The 16,729-nt window shown below is 46.7% G+C and overlaps 1 protein-coding gene across 2 annotated transcripts in view; it reads right to left on the bottom strand.

Moving 5' to 3' along the window:
• Positions 1 to 1,862: 1,862 nt before the first annotated feature.
• NAPRT (nicotinate phosphoribosyltransferase) overlaps positions 1,863 to 16,729 on the bottom strand; it is a 38,353-nt gene continuing 23,486 nt past the window's right edge. Inside the window, exons 9-13 of one of the 2 annotated variants that reach the window (XM_063131207.1) lie at positions 15,627 to 15,707; positions 12,987 to 13,089; positions 9,465 to 9,622; positions 7,350 to 7,457; positions 1,863 to 2,200 (exon numbers count right to left, since the gene is read on the bottom strand). In XM_063131207.1, the coding sequence (XP_062987277.1) occupies positions 2,141 to 2,200; positions 7,350 to 7,457; positions 9,465 to 9,622; positions 12,987 to 13,089; positions 15,627 to 15,707 (510 nt within the window). In that variant the 3' untranslated portion in view covers positions 1,863 to 2,140. The remainder of the gene's footprint in view (positions 2,201 to 7,349; positions 7,458 to 9,464; positions 9,623 to 12,986; positions 13,090 to 15,626; positions 15,708 to 16,729) is intronic. The other variant, XM_063131208.1, reaches the window with a different exon arrangement.

Here is a 16,729-nt window from a genome sequence, read left to right as displayed (position 1 = left end):
AACCAAAGGCAGTTACAAGATGGGGGATACTTGGCTCAGTAATACTACAAACGAGAAGGATCTTGGAATTGTTGTAGATCGCAAGCTGAATAGGAGCCAACAGTGTGATATGGCTGCAAGAAAGGCAAATGCTAGTTTGGGCTGCATTAATAGAAGTAGAGCTTCCAAATCACATGAGGTACTGGTTCTTCTCTATTCGGCCCTGGTTAGGCCTCATCTAGAGTATTGCGCCCAGTTCTGGGCTCCACAATTCAAGAAAGACGCAGAGAAGCTGGAGCGTGTTCAGAGGAGGGCAACCAGGATGATCAGGGGTCTGGAAACAAGGCCATATGAAGAGACTGAAAGAGCTGGGCATGATGGAGACATGATAGCACTCTTCAAATACTTGAAAGGTTGTCACACAGAGGAGGGCTGGGATCTCTTCTCGATCCTCCCAGAGTGCAGGACACAGAATAATGGGCTCAAGTTACAGGAAGCCAGAATTCCAGCTGGACATCAGGAAAAACTTCCTGACAGTAAGAGCAGTATGACAATGGAACCAATGACCCAGAGAAGTGGTGGGCTCTCCCACACTAGAGGCCTTCAAGAGGTAGCTGGACAACCATCTGTCAGGGATGCTTTAAGGTGGATTCCTGGATTGTGCAGGGGGTTGGACTCGATGGCCTTATAGGCCCCTTCCAACTCAACAATTCTGATTCTGATTCAATCTTTGCTGTTCTTTTTGGTGTGGTAGGAAAAGGACGTGCAAGGATTGTGTCACATATGGGCCATTCAGACATTATGCTGAACATGTATTTAGTCTCCCGGTGCACTTGTTAAGATGGTTGTGTGAATCTGGCCCTATTCAGGCCAGATTCTCAGGTGGGTGGGGGAACAGCCTGCAAAGGGGAGACTGAGATTTTCAAACCCGATGCTTGACGTAAGTGAAAAATTGTGCTTGCTTATAAGCAACAAACAGTCATGGCTCAACTCACAGGAGGATTCCTCTAGCAATACAGTTAAGAGTGGGTTCACTTGACACGCTAAGCTATCCTGTGAATAAGCTATGCAGTGTGGGTTGTTCACAGAACACCCAACAGACAATTGGACTCACTTAGATTATGAGTCCCCCCAGCTTGGTATCCCAGTGTCCTGTGCGGCTGATCCCATCCTGTGCCTCTCCCCACTCCAATCACAATACCTTTTTGTTCTGCGGTTTTTAAAATAATAATTTGGCCCCAGAAACTGGAGCAAATGAGTGTGTGTGTTTGTGTATATATACACACACACACATTTTTAAGCCTCAGAAATTGGGGCAACTGTTTTTGAAATTTCTTTATTTTTTGTTGGTCGTTCACAAGCACACCACTGTGCGCTTTCAGACATCCAATTTGTGCAGCCTTGCCTTGTCAACGTCCTTGTATGCTTTACCTTGTGAAGGGAGCAATGAAACGTACGAAGAAATTGACACCGTGAGACCGCATCTAGGCTAATTTGTGCACTGTAATTTGGGACCGGGAGAAGTAGGTGCCTCAAAAGGGACAATAACTCCCCCCTGCCATGGTGACCATCTGGGCTTTAAGTGCGTTCACACGCCCATGAACCAATTCATGTTCTCCAGGAGCTGACACTCAAGAGACACGCTGCCTCTACACTGGCAGTAGCATACAGCCATCATGATGGCTGGTAGCCACAGATACCCTTTACTCTCCTGCCTTTTTCTCAGCTATCTCCGTCCTCCAGCTATCTTATCAGCTCTCCAGGAGCCCAGTCTACAGTATCAGAGGTGGTCCGTCTAGTCCTATATTCCAACCTATATTGAAACTGACAAAAGACTGATATATCCAGCAGCACACTGAAGTCCTGCATAAAGTTTAGCATCTTTTTATTTTTGTGTCGCGTTCAAATAATTTATATCCATTTATTTTAAAATCGTAGATCTTTGCAGCATTATTTTCCCTAAGCAGCATGTGCAATTTAATCGATTAGCTTTTTAAAAAAGGAAAAGGCGAGAGAGAGAATGCGCACAAATACAATCTTGACTTGGTCTGACCCATCGCCATCGTCCAAGGTGCTGTTTGTAGAGGTTCCTAGAAGGATTCAGTGCACAGCGGTCAGGACTGCTTGCCTCGATCCTGGCACGGACGAAGGCTTCCGCAGTTCATTGGCAGTCTCTCTGGAGGTCGGTGAGGAGCAAATGGAGCTTTTCTGTCACAGCTACCTGAGAACGGGGGAAGTCAATAAATAATGATGGGTGGGTTGTTGTTGTGTTTTTAAGAGGAAGAGCTACCCCACCAAGCACATGGTTTACGTGTGGACAGTCCGAGGGCCAATTCCAATCAAAAGGATCTGAGACAGCCACACTGCTGGTGGAGGACACTGGAAAGTCTGGTGTGACTTACAGCAGAGTTGCCTTAGATAGAAAAAGCGTGGCAACACAACATTTAATATGGGAGGCAATAAATGTAGGCTAGACCCAGTTTAGAAGAAGTCCAAATCAACTTACTTTATTAGCGCTTTATACACGTGGGGCTTAGCTACACCAAGCAGGATATTCCACTATGAAAGCGGTATATAAAAGGCAGTAGCCACACGACTGCTTTATAGCCGTATGGAAGTGCACTGAAAACTGTTGGGGCCCACTAACACATACCATATATTGCTTTCATACCACTATATCCTGCTTGGTGTGGCTCCTGCCTTTTATATACCGCTTTCATAGTGGAATATCCTGCTTGGTGTAGATGAGCCCATGGTTAGAGCAGGCTATCTAATACTGTTTTATTACAAGCACTAAAGCTGGGTGCATGAGCGTACATAATTGAAGGCATGAGAGGACTACTTGCTTCCTTCGAGAGAGAGCAGAAGGAAACAAGGGAGAGGAATGAAAGGGAGCAAGGAAAAAGGAACTGATCAAGCTACGGGATATTGTCTATCGTCCTCTGGTATTGTCTGGAAGCATGCGGAGTTGTTCCTATTATCCAAGAGAGTAGACCTTGGAGGGCAATTGCTAGACACAACTGGGCTAGATGGACCACGGGCAGCTTCCTCAACCCAGGCTGGGGATAATGGGAGTTGTAGTGCAACCCATTTGGAGGGCGCCAGGCTGTGGAAGGCTGCCCTTCGGCTTGACTCATTACAAAGTAGTTTCATATATTCCCTTGTGGCTTCCGATTTCCTATCTATTGTAACCTTCTTCTGACTGGCCTTCCTTCTTCTCACATCAGTTCGTTGGTTTCTATTCACCACTCTGCTGCTAAGATCACCTTCTTGGCTCGCCGCTTTGATCATGTTACTCCAATTCTGAAATCCTTTCATTGGCACCTGTGGTGTTACCCACATTTCTATTCCCTCAGGTATGCCTGCTTGAGTATGTCTAGAGCAGCCTTCCTCAACCTGGGGCTCTCCAGATGTGTTGGACTACAACTCCCAGCAGAGCTGGCTGGGGCATTCTGGGAGATGCAGTCCAACACATCTGGAGCGCCCCAGGTTGAGGAAGGCTGGTCTAGAGAGTACGGAATGTTGGACTGAGTGGGTGTGGCTGATGATGCGGTAGAAAGGGGAGGAGTCTATATATGGGGGAGCTGAATGGTTTGAGGGGTTCAGATAGTGGTTGGGTTTGGAGGGTGGATGTGTTTAGCGGTGTGATTTCTTGTCAGGAGTTGTGTGAGGAGTGAGCGAAAATAAGATCCTACGGACTAAGGATTGTTATTACCATATTTCTTCAATTGTAAGACGCCATCGATTGTAACACACACACTAATTTCAGTACCACCAACAGAAAAAAAAACCCTAAGTCACACCCGCGATTTTAAGACACACCCCGTTTTTAGAGATGTTTATATGGGGGGAAAAGTGCGTCTTAGAATCAAAGAAATAGGGTAGATTTGTTACTACCAGTATTCTTAAGAACAGGCAGGATTGGAATAGAATTTGAAGGAACTAAGAACTGTATACAACAATAAACTTTTTCTTTATTTTGTTACCATAAAACCACGTGTCAGTTTGGCTGTGTCTCCTGCTCTATTGGTTTTTAAATAAACACATTACATTAAACCTTCAGCCTGCTATATTCACAGAAAAGCCTTTTCCAAATCTCCTTACCTTTTCCCTCCGCTATAAGGGAAAGGTTATGGGTTTCTTTTTACCCCTTCCTCAGGTGTTTAAGTGGTGGTGCTTAGCCTGAGGGAGGTGTGCACGTCAAAAGCCTTATGTGTGAGAGGGTGGCATTACAGCGCCCAGTTCACCTCAGAATCCAATATAAGCTTCTTCTGTTGACTTTCAAAGCTTCTCACAGTCTAGCTCCTTCCTATCTTTCCTCTCTCATCTCACACTATTGCCCCACTCGTGCTCTTCGCTCCTCTGATGCCATGTTTCCTACCAGCCCAAGGGTCTCTATTTCTCTTGCTCGGCTTCGTCCCTTTTCTCTCGCTGCCCCTGATGCCTCGAATTTTCTTCCAGAGCATTTGCGGATCACGAGTTCAATGACTGTTTTTAAAGCTCAATTGAAAACTTTTTTTTTTCCTACAGCTTTTAGAACTTGACTTTGTCCTTACTTTCACGCTGTTACTTTTATTGTCCCCTGGGCCTATCTGGTGCATTCTCTTCCCTTTCTAATTGTTTTATTATGATTTTATTAGTATGCAAGCCTATGTGGCAGGGTGTTGCTGTTTTATTCTTTTACTATGTACAGCACCATGAACATGGATGGTGCTAAATAAATAAATAAATAAACAAATAACCACTGTTCATATCCCAGAGACAACAACCTGCAAATGTGCTTCAGGATCTGATCCTTCAGGACCACACTGCTGCTGTTCTGCACCCGCCCTTACCTCCAAGGGAGAATTTATTTATTTATTTATTTATTTATTTATTGCATTTCTATACCGCCCAATAGCCGAAGCTCTCTGGGTGGTACAGGATGTTCCCTGCAACACTGCCAACTATGGAAGGAGCACAAGAGCTAAATGTCTGCTATAAAAATAAATGAACTTTTGAGACCAGAGCTTTCCTTTCGGTTTTACTGTGTTTCTCCGTAAGCCGGGGCCAAAGTTTACAGGGGAGTTCTCACAATAAACATACACATCTCATGCGAATAGCTTGGGGTCTCTTTCGTGTCCCAAGCAGCTCTGATTTGTTCTTGTGTTTGTTTTTTGCATCGATGGGGTTTGTGCTGGCAAAACAGGTTTAACAGGAAGCTGGTCTTGGGGTGTGTTACCAAGTGAGTGCTCATTTACACAGATGCTCAGGGGATGGCATCAAGGGAGAGGGCCTTCTCAGTGGTGGCCCCCAATTATGGAATGATCTCCCCGATGAGGCTGTCAGGTTTTCGTGTTAACCTTAACAGTAATTAAGGTTAGATTATTTGCTGAGACTTGCAAGCTCAGCACACCTGTTGGTGTTTGAATGAAGGGAGTAAAAAGCTCACTCTTTCACACCAATATGCAGTCAGCCAGTGGAGGTTTGAGGGTATGGCGTAAGCTACTGCCGCTGCCAGAGAAAGGAGTATGCTGCATTGATGCAAAGCCATGTTGCCCTTGGGCAAGCTTTTTCAATCTCATGGCCTCCAATATCATCTGTACGCCGATGATACACAACTATATCTGTCATCTCCGGAACTTTCTCCTGATGTTCACGATCGTATCTCGGCATGTCTTTCAGATATCTCAGCTTGGCTGCTTCATCGTCGTTTGAAACTTAATATGGCAAAGACTGAATTGCTCATTTTTCCTCCTAAACCTTCTCCTCATCTCTCATTCTCTCTTACTGTCAATGATGTTACGCTTACTCCGGTCAAGGAAGCTCGTAGCCTTGGCTTTATATTTGACTCCTCGCTCTCCTTTATTCCTCATATTGAGGCAGTAGCTAAATCTTGTTGTTTTTTCCTGTATAATATTGCCAGGATTCGATCATTTTTGTCTATCTCTTCTGCCAAGACGCTTGTTCATGCGCTGGTTATTTCACGGTTGGACTACTGCAACCTTCTTCTCTCTGGCCTTCCTTCTTCTCACATCAGTCCGTTGGTTTCTGTTCACCACTCTGCCGCAAAGATCATCTTCTTGGCTCGCCGCTCTGACCATGTCACTCCGCTTCTGAAATCTCTTCATTGGCTTCCAATTCACTTCAGAATCCAATATAAACTTCTCCTGTTAACCTTCAAAGCTTTTCACGGTCTAGCTCCTTCCTATCTCTCCTCTCTCCTCTCACACTATTGCCCCGCTCGTGCTCTTCGCTCCTCTGATGCCATGCTTCTCGCCTGCCCAAGGGCCTCCACTTCCCTTGCTTGGCTTCGTCCATTTTCTTCTGCTGCCCCTTACGCCTGGAATGCTCTTCCAGAACATTTGAGAACTACAAGTTCAATTGCAGCTTTTAAAGCTCAGCTAAAAACTTTTCTTTTTCCTAAAGCTTTTAAAACTTGATGTTGTGCGGACTTTATACTGTTAGTTTTACCCTACCCTGTGCCTGCTTATCCTACCCTGTGCCTGTTTGCATTCTCTTCCCCTCCTTATTGTTTTACTATGATTTTATTAGATTGTAAGCCTATGCGGCAGGGCCTTGCTATTTACTGTTTTACTCTGTACAGCACCATGTACATTGATGGTGCTATATAAATAAATAATAATAATAATAAATAATAAAAGCCAACTTTTGCCAAGGAGAACCGTAAAGCTGTTATGCTTACTTTGATTTATGGTGAGACAATTGCTTTGTTATAATTTGCTGCTACAAGCCTGGTTGTTCTGTTTTTGAAGAACTTCTCTAAATAAACTGCGTTGAAGATTCAAAAAGCACGCTTGCGTTTATTTGCGAGCTGCGGAGGAATTTGTACAACAATACTTGTTTCTCCCAACAGAGGCTTGCCTGGCGCCAACGCTGAGTGCTAGGCCTCGCTTTTAAGGTGGAAGACGTGTGCTGCGCTTTCCCCAAGCAGGGATGAAGGGCTCCTTTTCCATGCCAAAAATAACATTGTCAGGAGGTCTGACAGCAGGTGGGTGTCTGCATTTGATCCCTATTACCATGATCTATTGCTTTGAATCAGGGTGTCCATGGATTATTTAGTTCCGCTCAGCTGCAGCGGGAGGAATCAGGTGGCAAGAGCCAGCATGCTCACTCAGTCCCACCTCTCTCACAACAGCCCAGGTTTTAAAATAATCCTGGGTTGTTGTGACAGCCGAACCGGGCCATGAATTTCATACAAACACAACGGTTTTTAAAATACCATTCTGATATTGACATGGGACAAAACAAAAGAAGCGCCCATCTAAGCTTGGCTTTTAGTCTTTCTACAGAGCCCGGCCTAGACACAATTTAAATGAGAATAACTAATCCACGTTAAGCGAATTGGGCTCTATTCCCTTAGCCCCTACCTGGTAGGTTTCTGGATCCTGCAGCCTTTTATGGGCAGGGCTGAGTTTGTTCAAGGAGGTCTCAACATGGTCCTTGATCTCCACGAGGCTGGGGAGCGGCTGGCAAACCTTTGCGGTGGGAAAGACAGATGGAAAAAAGGCTCAAATCAAAGGTTTTTCTAGACTCTTGAATCTAAGCCGAGAGTGGAATCAGAAGAAGAGCCCTGGTGGATCAGATCAAAGGTCCATCTGGCCCAGGGATGCAGAACCTTAGGCCCACGGGCCGAACCCAGCCCTCCAAGGTTCTCCAGATGGCCCCGCCTCCTTTCCCTTGACCGTGTGGTGGTTTTCTGGGCTCTGTGCCGTTTTTTCCCCATTCTAAAAGGAGGGTGTGCCTCTCCCACTGGCAGTAAGAGCTTTAAGCCCTTGAGTAGAAGGATGGGGCATAAAATAAATAAATCTAAAATAGGCTGGTATGTTTCATATTTGGTCCCATCCCATTTCGCCTTTTGGCCCCGCCCAGCACCAGAATGTGGACACAGAGAGCGTCTCCAAAACTGAATTTGGCCATGGAGTTGAAAGAGTTTGGATACACTTATTTTAGCCTCATCTCCTGTTTCCAGCAGTGGCCAGCTAGATGCCTCCCAAGAAGACCCCAAGCAGACTGTCAACACAACAGCCCTCTTAACATGATTTGTCACTCAGCACCTGGCGTTCAGAGGTACATGCTATTTAAAACAGAAGGTCCACTTGGCTCTCGTGGCTAGTAGCCATCAACAGTTCTCTCCTCCTCCTCCATAAAATTTGTGCAGTCCCCCAAGTGAGCCACTATCACCACCATACCTTGCAACAGCGATTCAAGAGCCCTGTTCTTCAACGGTGGCCCACGGGCTGCTAAAGGCCCTCCCAAGTAGCCTGCCCAACTTCTACCTCTTTCCTCATCTCCACATTGTTGACTTCATCCTGCTATTCACAGCAGCTACTGTGTTTTCCTACAACACTGAGCAGGTACAGTATTGTTTACTACAACCATACATGCCCAGATAGATGCGACGGCCAGGAGTGCCTACTATCAGCTTCGGCTGATACGGCAGCTGTGCCCCTTCTTAGAGTCAGAAGACCTAAAGATAGCAGTGCACGCGCTGGTAACCTCGAGGCTCGACTTCTGCAATGCGCTCTACATAGGGCTACCATTGTGCCTAGTCCGGAAACGTCAACTAGTTCAAAATATGGCAGCCAGGTCGGTCACCGGTACATCTAGGGGTGACCACATTACACCAGTCTTATAATCTCTTCACTGGCTTCCAATTAGTTTCCAGGTGAGGTATAAAGTGTTGGTTATCACCTTTAAAGTCCTACATGGTTTGGGTCCAGGCTACCTGTGGGATCGCCTTTTCCCGTACAATTCGCCCCACACACTCAGGTCCTCTGGGAAGAATTTACTCCAGCCAACAAAAACAAGGCTGACAACTGTTACCCAGAGGATGTTTTCTTCTGTTGTCTCCAGACTATGGAACGGCCTGCTGGAGGAGATTCGTCAACTTAATTCTGTCTCTCTGAGTTTAAGACAGCTTTAAAGATTAGCCTCTTCCGGCAGGCCTACCCAGATGAATTTTAAAGCAAGAATTTTAAGATGTCTTGATTGTTATTTTGATATTGTATTGTTTTTATATGCACTTTTAATTAATTTTACATATTTGATTTATATTGTATTGTTGTACTAATTTTGTTCCCTGCCTCGATCCAAAGGGAGAGGCAGGTAAGAAATAATTAGATGATGATGATGATATAGTTCTGCATTCCGTACGTTAATCATGCTTTGTTACCCTTCCCCAACCTGGTGCGTGCCAGTTGTGTTGGGACTACAACTCCCATGGGCCACACCAGCCAGGAATGATGGGGGTTGTAGTCCAAGACACCTGGAGGGCACCAGATTGGGGAAACAGTGCTTTCAGTATAACCTGAATCTGTTGCTAATCCATTTCACTGGATGACCCTGTCTTGTACTATTCCGAGAAAGGCAGAACGTTCTGTGTTACAGGCTAGTGAAGAAAGCAGACCGACGACATCAAATCACAGGCATTAGGGCAGAAGGGGAAACAGAAGACCCCCCCAAAAAAAGGCTTGCTCTCACACCTGCCCATCTTTGAAGTACACGCGGTGCAGGATTTGCACTGCTGCAGGAATCAACGTCCCAGCTTTCACGGCTCTTTCCAGCGGCCAGAACGCAACCTCCTGTCCAGCTCTTGGAGGAGACTCATCTTGCAACGCCATGAGATCCAGACATGGGAATCCTGCAGACATCAAGGAGAGGAGGCAAGCATGACCAGGAGCACGACAGACCCAGGATCAGCTCAGCCCATCTGTTCAGGAGCCCCACAGCTGCACACGTCACGGCGACGCCTGCACATTCTGTAATAAGGATCCACTCACATTTTGCAGCCTGAAAATCCCAATTCCCAAAAGCAGGAACAGATGTAAGAGGTGGCGTGAACATTTCGGTCAGGAGAGACACTCTCCTGAATAACAACACTCCCCCATAGGAGTGGTGTTTTATTTATGTAGACACCAACTAGAGCTGCAATTAAATCTGAATGACTCTAGTGTGGGAGAGCCCACAACCTCCCTAGGTAACAGATTCCATTGTCATTAGAGCAGTACGACAATGGAATCAGTTACCTAGGGAGGTTGTGGGCTCTCCCACCCTAGAGGCCTTCAAGAGGCAGCTGGACAACCCTCTGTCAGGGATGCTTTAGGGTGGATTCCTGCATTGAGCAGGGGGTTGGACTCAATGGCCTTGTAGGCCCCTTGCAACTCTGCTGTTCTATGATTCTATAATCTGGATCTGTGACACACTAGAATGCTGGTTATAGTTCTGGTTACTGCACCCCAAAAAGGAAACCATAAGGCTGGAAAAAGTGCAGAAAAAGGCAACGAAAATGATCAAGGGACTGGAGCATCTACCCTATGAGGGAAGGTTACAACAGTTGGGATTGTTTAGCCTGGGGAAAAGGAGGCTAAGGGGAGACAGGATAGAATCATAGAATCATAGAACAGCAGAGTTGGAAGGGGCCCACAAGGCCATTGAGTCCAGCCCCCTGCTCAAGGCAGGAATCCACCCTAAAGCATCCCTGAGAGAGGGTTGTCCAGCTGCTGATAGAGGTGTACAAAATGATGCATGGTGTGGGGAATGTGTCTAGGGAGACATTTTACCGTCTCCCATCATACTAGGATCTGGGGTCGTCCCATGAAGCTGATTGGTGGGAGATCCAGGACAGATGAAAGGAAGTATTTCTTCACACAGCTAATCTCTGGCGTCCACTTCCACAAGATGTAGTGATGGCCACCAATTTGCATGGCTTTAAAAGGGAATTGGACTAATTCCTGGAGAAGGCCATCAACGGCTACTAATGCTGACGGATCTATGCTAACTCTGGTATCAGAGGCAGTATGACTACATGCACAAAAAGAGAGAGCAATCTGAGGATGCTATAAACGACTTTATTGATGAAAAGCCTGACGCGTTTCGGCCTCTTTCTGTAGGATTAGGCCCTCTTCAAAGAATTATAAAAATGTCTGCAGATATTCTTATAACAGGTGGTCCTGTACTATAAACATTGTTGTTTACAGCTTCCTCAGATTACTCTCTTTTTTTAGTGTCCAACTTGGATGCTTACCAGCCTTGTACCTCAGTGTGCCTGTGTGCACCAGTTGCTGGGGAACATGGGTGGGAGGGTGCTGTTGCACCATGTCCTGCTTGTTCATCCCTGGCCGATGGCTAGTTGGCCCCTGTGTGAACAGAGTGCTGGACTAGATGGGCCCTTGGTCTGATCCAGCATGGCTTTACTTACGTTCTTGGAGGGTAGGCAGACCAGAGGCGCCACTTTCCCATGGGGGCTGAACCAGCCCAGTGGACTTTACTACCCAACAGCAAGAAGTTAATAAGTCAGCATTCATCAATGAGTCCTTGGGAGAAACCTGCCTCAGCAAAATCTCCTCATCTGTCATGTTTTCTGGAGGCGGAGGAGCTTCGACGGACTTTGATGGAAAGACGCCTGGAGTCTGGGCGTGTGTTTCATTTGGTTTATTTACTCCAGCCTTTCTCAACCTGTTCTCCCCCAGATGTGCTGACTGCTCCATTATGGGAGCTATAGTCCCAACACATCTGGAGGGCACCAACTTGGGAAAGACTGATTTAGTCTACTTACGCACTGCCTCTTAATAACAGTTTTTCAAGGCCAATAATAGCATCAGACATAAAGAATACAAATCAATTAAAGCAAGCCAAATTTTTAAAAAAGTAATCAGCCAAGTCCACCCTCTGAGTTCCCAGTAAGTGAAGGATTCCTTCTCAGGGGCCTGGCAGAATATTTCTTTTGTGGGGAAAGGGGGAGGTCAGCCTTCAAAAGGAGGAATGAAACATGGTGGTGGATTGCATTTAATACTGGGGCAAGTACTGAAAAGGCCCTGCCCTTAAGCAAAAGCTAATCTTGCATCCAATATAATCTTGCAGCCAATATAATATCTCGTTTGTAGTATTGCTCAGCAATACTACAAACGAGAAGGATCCTGGAATTGTTGTAGATCGCAAGCTGAATATGAGCCAACAGTATGATATGGCTGCAAGAAAGGCAAATGCTATTTTGGGCTGTATTAATAGAAGTAGAGCTTCCAAATCACGTGAGGCACTGGTTCCTCTCTATTCGGCCCTGGTTAGGCCTCATCTAGAGTATTGCGTCCAGTTCTGGGCTCCACAATTCAAGAAGGACGCAGACAAGCTGGAGCGTGTTCAGAGGAGGGCAACCAGGATGATCAGGGGTCTGGAAACAAAGCCCTATGAGGAGGGACGGAAAGAACTGGGCATGTTTAGGCTGGAGAAGAGAAGATTGAGGGGAGACATGAGAGTACTCTTCAAATAATTAAAAGGTGGTCACACAGAGGAGGGCCAGGATCTCTTCTCGATCCTCCCAGAGTGCAGGACACAGAATAACGGGCTCAAGCTAAAGGAAGCCAGATTCCAGCTGGACATCAGGAAAAACTTCCTGACTGTTAGAGCAGTACGACAATGGAATCAGTTACCTAGGGAAGTTGTGGGCTCTCCCACACTAGAGGCCTTCAAGAGACAGCTGGACAACCATCTGTCAGGGATGCTTTAAGGTGGATTCCTGCCTTGAGCAGGGGGTTGGACTCAATGGCCTTGGAGACCCCTTCCAACTCTACTCTGCTATGATTCAAAGCAAGGAAGGCCTCACTAAGGGATCTTAAAAGTAGTGGGCACAGAGCTCACAGAAGACAAGAGATTTCATGAGATAATCCGGATCTCTGAAATATGCCCTGAAATGTACTAGTAGCCAATGAATGAAGCTGTTGTACAAACAGATGCAATTTATACCAGCCAAAAGTCAGACAGGAGAATTTTGAACACACTCACATTTCATGACAGTCTTCAAGGGCTGCCCCATATAGAGCCACAGCTGGGTGGGTTCAGTCCCAGTTCAATGATCTCAGGAAGCAGAGCTAGCTAGGAAAGACCACCCAAGTGCCACTACAACCAAAGTCAATCAAAGCAGACGGGAACGTGACCAGATATGACCCCCCCCTCCCCCCACATTGATCTAAGGCTGCTTCATATGTTCAAACGTGGCTCATAAATCTCACCTGCATCATCCCAGAGCCGGTAGACCATCTTGCTTCCGGGGACGGTTGCCTTCTCTTTGTCTTCAGTCACTTTCAGTCTTGGGGAGCCGTTCACTTCCACCAGCTAAAGATGGGGAGGCAGACAACGAACTAAAGCAACCCGGCCAGTATTTAGGACAGCAATGTTGATAGGGAGAGGGGACAGTGGCAGGCAGGTAAGTAAGTGGCAGTGTCAGGGCGGAAAGGTTCTGTGGATTACCGTAGTAAATACAGTGATCTGAATAATTAGATCAATGTTTTTTGTGATTGAGCCTCGTGTGGCGCAGAGCGGTAAAGCAGCAGTTTCTGCAGCTGAAACTCTCCCCACGGCCTGAGTTCGATCCCAGCGGAAGCTGGTTTCAGGCAGCCTTCCATACTCCCGAGGTTGGTAAAATGAGTACCCAGCTAGCTGGGGGAAAGGGAATCACGGTCGGGGAAGGCAACGGCAAACCACCCCGCTATAAGGCCTGCCAAGAAAACGTCAGCGAAAGCTGGCATCCCTCCAAGAGTCAGTAATGACTCAGTGCTTGCACGAGAGGTACCTTTCCTTCCTCCTTTTTGTGATTATTGGACCATTAAAGCAACCTGGCCTTTGTCTGGGGGTGATTATGGTGGGGATGATGGCAAGCAGGTAGGTGAAGTGGGGAGGAGGAAACTGGGGTGTCTGGTTCCCAAGATGGTTCTACATATGGTTACCATGAAATCAGAGGGTGGCAGCAAAGTTCTTGTTTATATACTAAAAACATAAGAACATAAGAAATGCCCTGATCCTGGATCAGACCAAGGGTACATCTAAACCAGCACTCTGTTCACACAGTGGCCAACCAGCCATCGGCCAGGGATGAACAAGCAGGACATGGTGCAACAGCACCCTCCTACCCATGTTCCCTAGCAACTGGTGCACGCAGGCTTATTGCATCGAATACTGGAGAGATAGCACATAACCATCAGGGCTAAAGCCATGGATAGCCTTTGCCTCCAGGAGTTTATCCAACCCCCTTTCGAAGCCATCCAAATGGGTGGCCATCACTACATCTTGTGGTAGCGAGCTCCATAATTTAACTATGTGCTGTGTGAAAAAAGCCTTCCTTTTATTTGTCCTGGATCTCCCACCCATCAGCTTCATGGGATGACCCCATTGGGTTCTAGTATTTTGAGAGAGGGAGAAAAATGTCTCCCTGTCCACATTCTCCACACCAGGCATTATTTTGTAGACCTCTATCATGTCTCCCCTCGGCCTCCTTTTCTCCAAGCTAAACAATCCCAGTTGATGTAACCTTCCCTCTTAGGGGAGATACTCCAGCTGAACGCACGCTACAAAGAGTGGAATTATCATAGAATCATAGAATAGCAGAGTTGGAAGGGGCCTACAAGGCTATCAAGTCCAACCCCCTGCTCAATGCAGGAATCCACCCTAAAGCATCCCTAACAGAGGGCTGTCCAGCTGCCTCTTGAAGGCCTCTAGTGTGGGAGAGCCCACAACCTCCCTGGGTAACATTCCATTGTCGTACTGCTCTAACAGTCAGGAAGTTTTTCCTGATGTCCAGCTGGAATCTGGCTTCCTTTAACTTGAGCCCGTTATTCCGTGTCCTGCACTCTGGGAGGATCGAGAAGAGATCCTGGCCCTCCTCTGTTATGCAGCTAGTGCAAGTTGCAGACAGCCGGAAGATTTGACCTTTTAAAAAAGCAACTCTCTTGGCCTCAAGAAATGTACAGGCAGCTACTGGTAAAAGCATCTGAGTGCTGCACAAGTGTCAGTCTCCATGATCCCCAAGAAAAGGAATCAAATGTACAATGCCGACAACTGTGGTTTCTATAGTGTGCATTCACTCACATAGTAGGTTTTGGCCCATGCTCGGACTCCGTTCCAGTCTATGTATTGGACCAGGGCAATGATAGGACTGGTGCCCTTGGGCCTCAACCGCTAGCAGAGATTGGTTCAGTTTAGACAACACGTTAGTCAACGCAGTGTGAAAATTCCACTCAATGGTTGAGTTTTTAGGGGGCAGTTCTAACTCCACCGTTGTGAGATTCTGGGCTACTGTGGAGTTGAGTAAACCGCCCTCTCTCCTCCCCCGGTCCTCCCAATGGTATCCCATCAGCCATTGCTGCGAAAAAAATCACTCGCTCCTTTTGCCGCTCTTTGCCAGAGAACTCTGTAGCCAGTGGGAAAAGACAACGCAGCGCAACACGCAACACAACGGTTATGCAGGAACTCTCCTCTGCACAGCGTGGAGTGTTTTCCAAAAAAGAAACTACCGTTGCATGGAGTTTTCCCGCCAGACAACACATTTCTTAACCATGGTGTAAAAACTCCACCGTGGAGTTCTAAAAACACCGTTGAGAAATGTGTTGTCTGCCCCCAAAAAGACATCTGGCATCCTTAAGACGTCAAATCCTGCACCAAACTTGAGAATTGCTGCCTGGCAAGACAAAATGGACCCCCCCTTTTTTTCCTGAACAGTTTCTTTATGCCACATCAGCAGGCTAACAAACGTTGTTCTCTGCCCTCAGTTAATTAAGGGACAGTTCTGACATAAACAGTCACACCAAAGGGATACCAGATCCAACCTGTCTGCCCATCCAAATGCATCATGGGGAGGGGGGGAGACATTGATTTACCTTGTAGACGCAGCCCAGGGAAGTCTGCAGCGGGCAGGTGACGAGATGAGTCCCAACTCCAATCATGTCAATTTCACTCCCCTGTCAGGACCACAGCAAGACAGATCGGTAAATGATCCACCCTTCTCGTATGGGAAATTCCTCACTACGCCCCATGCAGTCACCCACGTCAATAGCAAGTCAAACCTTTGGAAACTATCTAAGCGGCTTTCCCTGGCCGTGAAAGGGTTGCTAGAGCCTAGGTTAAGAGCTTGCCCTGTGAGCCAGAGGGCCCTCGGTTCTCTGCTTATTGGATGGCCTGAGGCAAGCCACAATTCCTCAGCCTCACTCCCCCCCCCGACCATTTGCAACACTACCTATTATGGGGATAACAATTCAGATCTGTCAGGGATGCTTTAGGGTTGATTCCTGCATTGAGCAGGGGGTTGGACTTGATGGCCTTATAGGCCCCTTCCAACTCTGCTGTTCTATGATTCTATAATTCTCTGATTCTATACCTTATAGAATCAGAGAATTCTGATCTCAATTCTCCCAAGTAACAGGCCTCGAGAAGCTGAAACACCACCATCCATACACAAGGGGCTTGGCGAAAACTCTGAGGCTTGCAGAAGTACATTTTTTAAAGAAAAAACCCCTCTTGTGTGGGATCCCCATCTTGCAATCAACCCAACGAGAACTGAGCATGCTCGGGGGGGGGGGGGAGGGGAGGAAAGGAAAACCGATAGGGGAACTAAATGGAGTGGCTGGAATCCTAAAACGAAACACTCCATGCTGCAAGAGTTTGTTGCAGTTTCCATTTGTATATAGTGATCTTAAGTCTCCAAGGGACAGTCTTTTCCATCAGGGTGCAAGGAGGAACCCCGAGGTTGGTAGAAGTACAAAACACCTTTAGGGTGTGTGTGTGTGAACTCTGTGGCGGTGCAGGATGAAATAAAATACCAAGACAGCCCAAGGAGAAGAGAATGGGCACGGAATGTGAACCGCCCAGAGAGCTCTGGCTATTGGGCAGTATAGAAATGTAATAAATAAATAAAAATGAATAAATAAATACTGACTGTTAGGGGGAAACCTGAAAGTCTGGGCTGGGGCAGGATAGAATAGTA

The sequence above is a fragment of the Elgaria multicarinata genome, chromosome 7 (genome assembly GCF_023053635.1).
Source record: "Elgaria multicarinata webbii isolate HBS135686 ecotype San Diego chromosome 7, rElgMul1.1.pri, whole genome shotgun sequence".
Lineage (NCBI taxonomy): Eukaryota > Metazoa > Chordata > Lepidosauria > Squamata > Anguidae > Elgaria > Elgaria multicarinata.
Note: the sequence above shows the minus strand (reverse complement) of the source record. Positions and strands in the feature narration are given on the sequence as shown.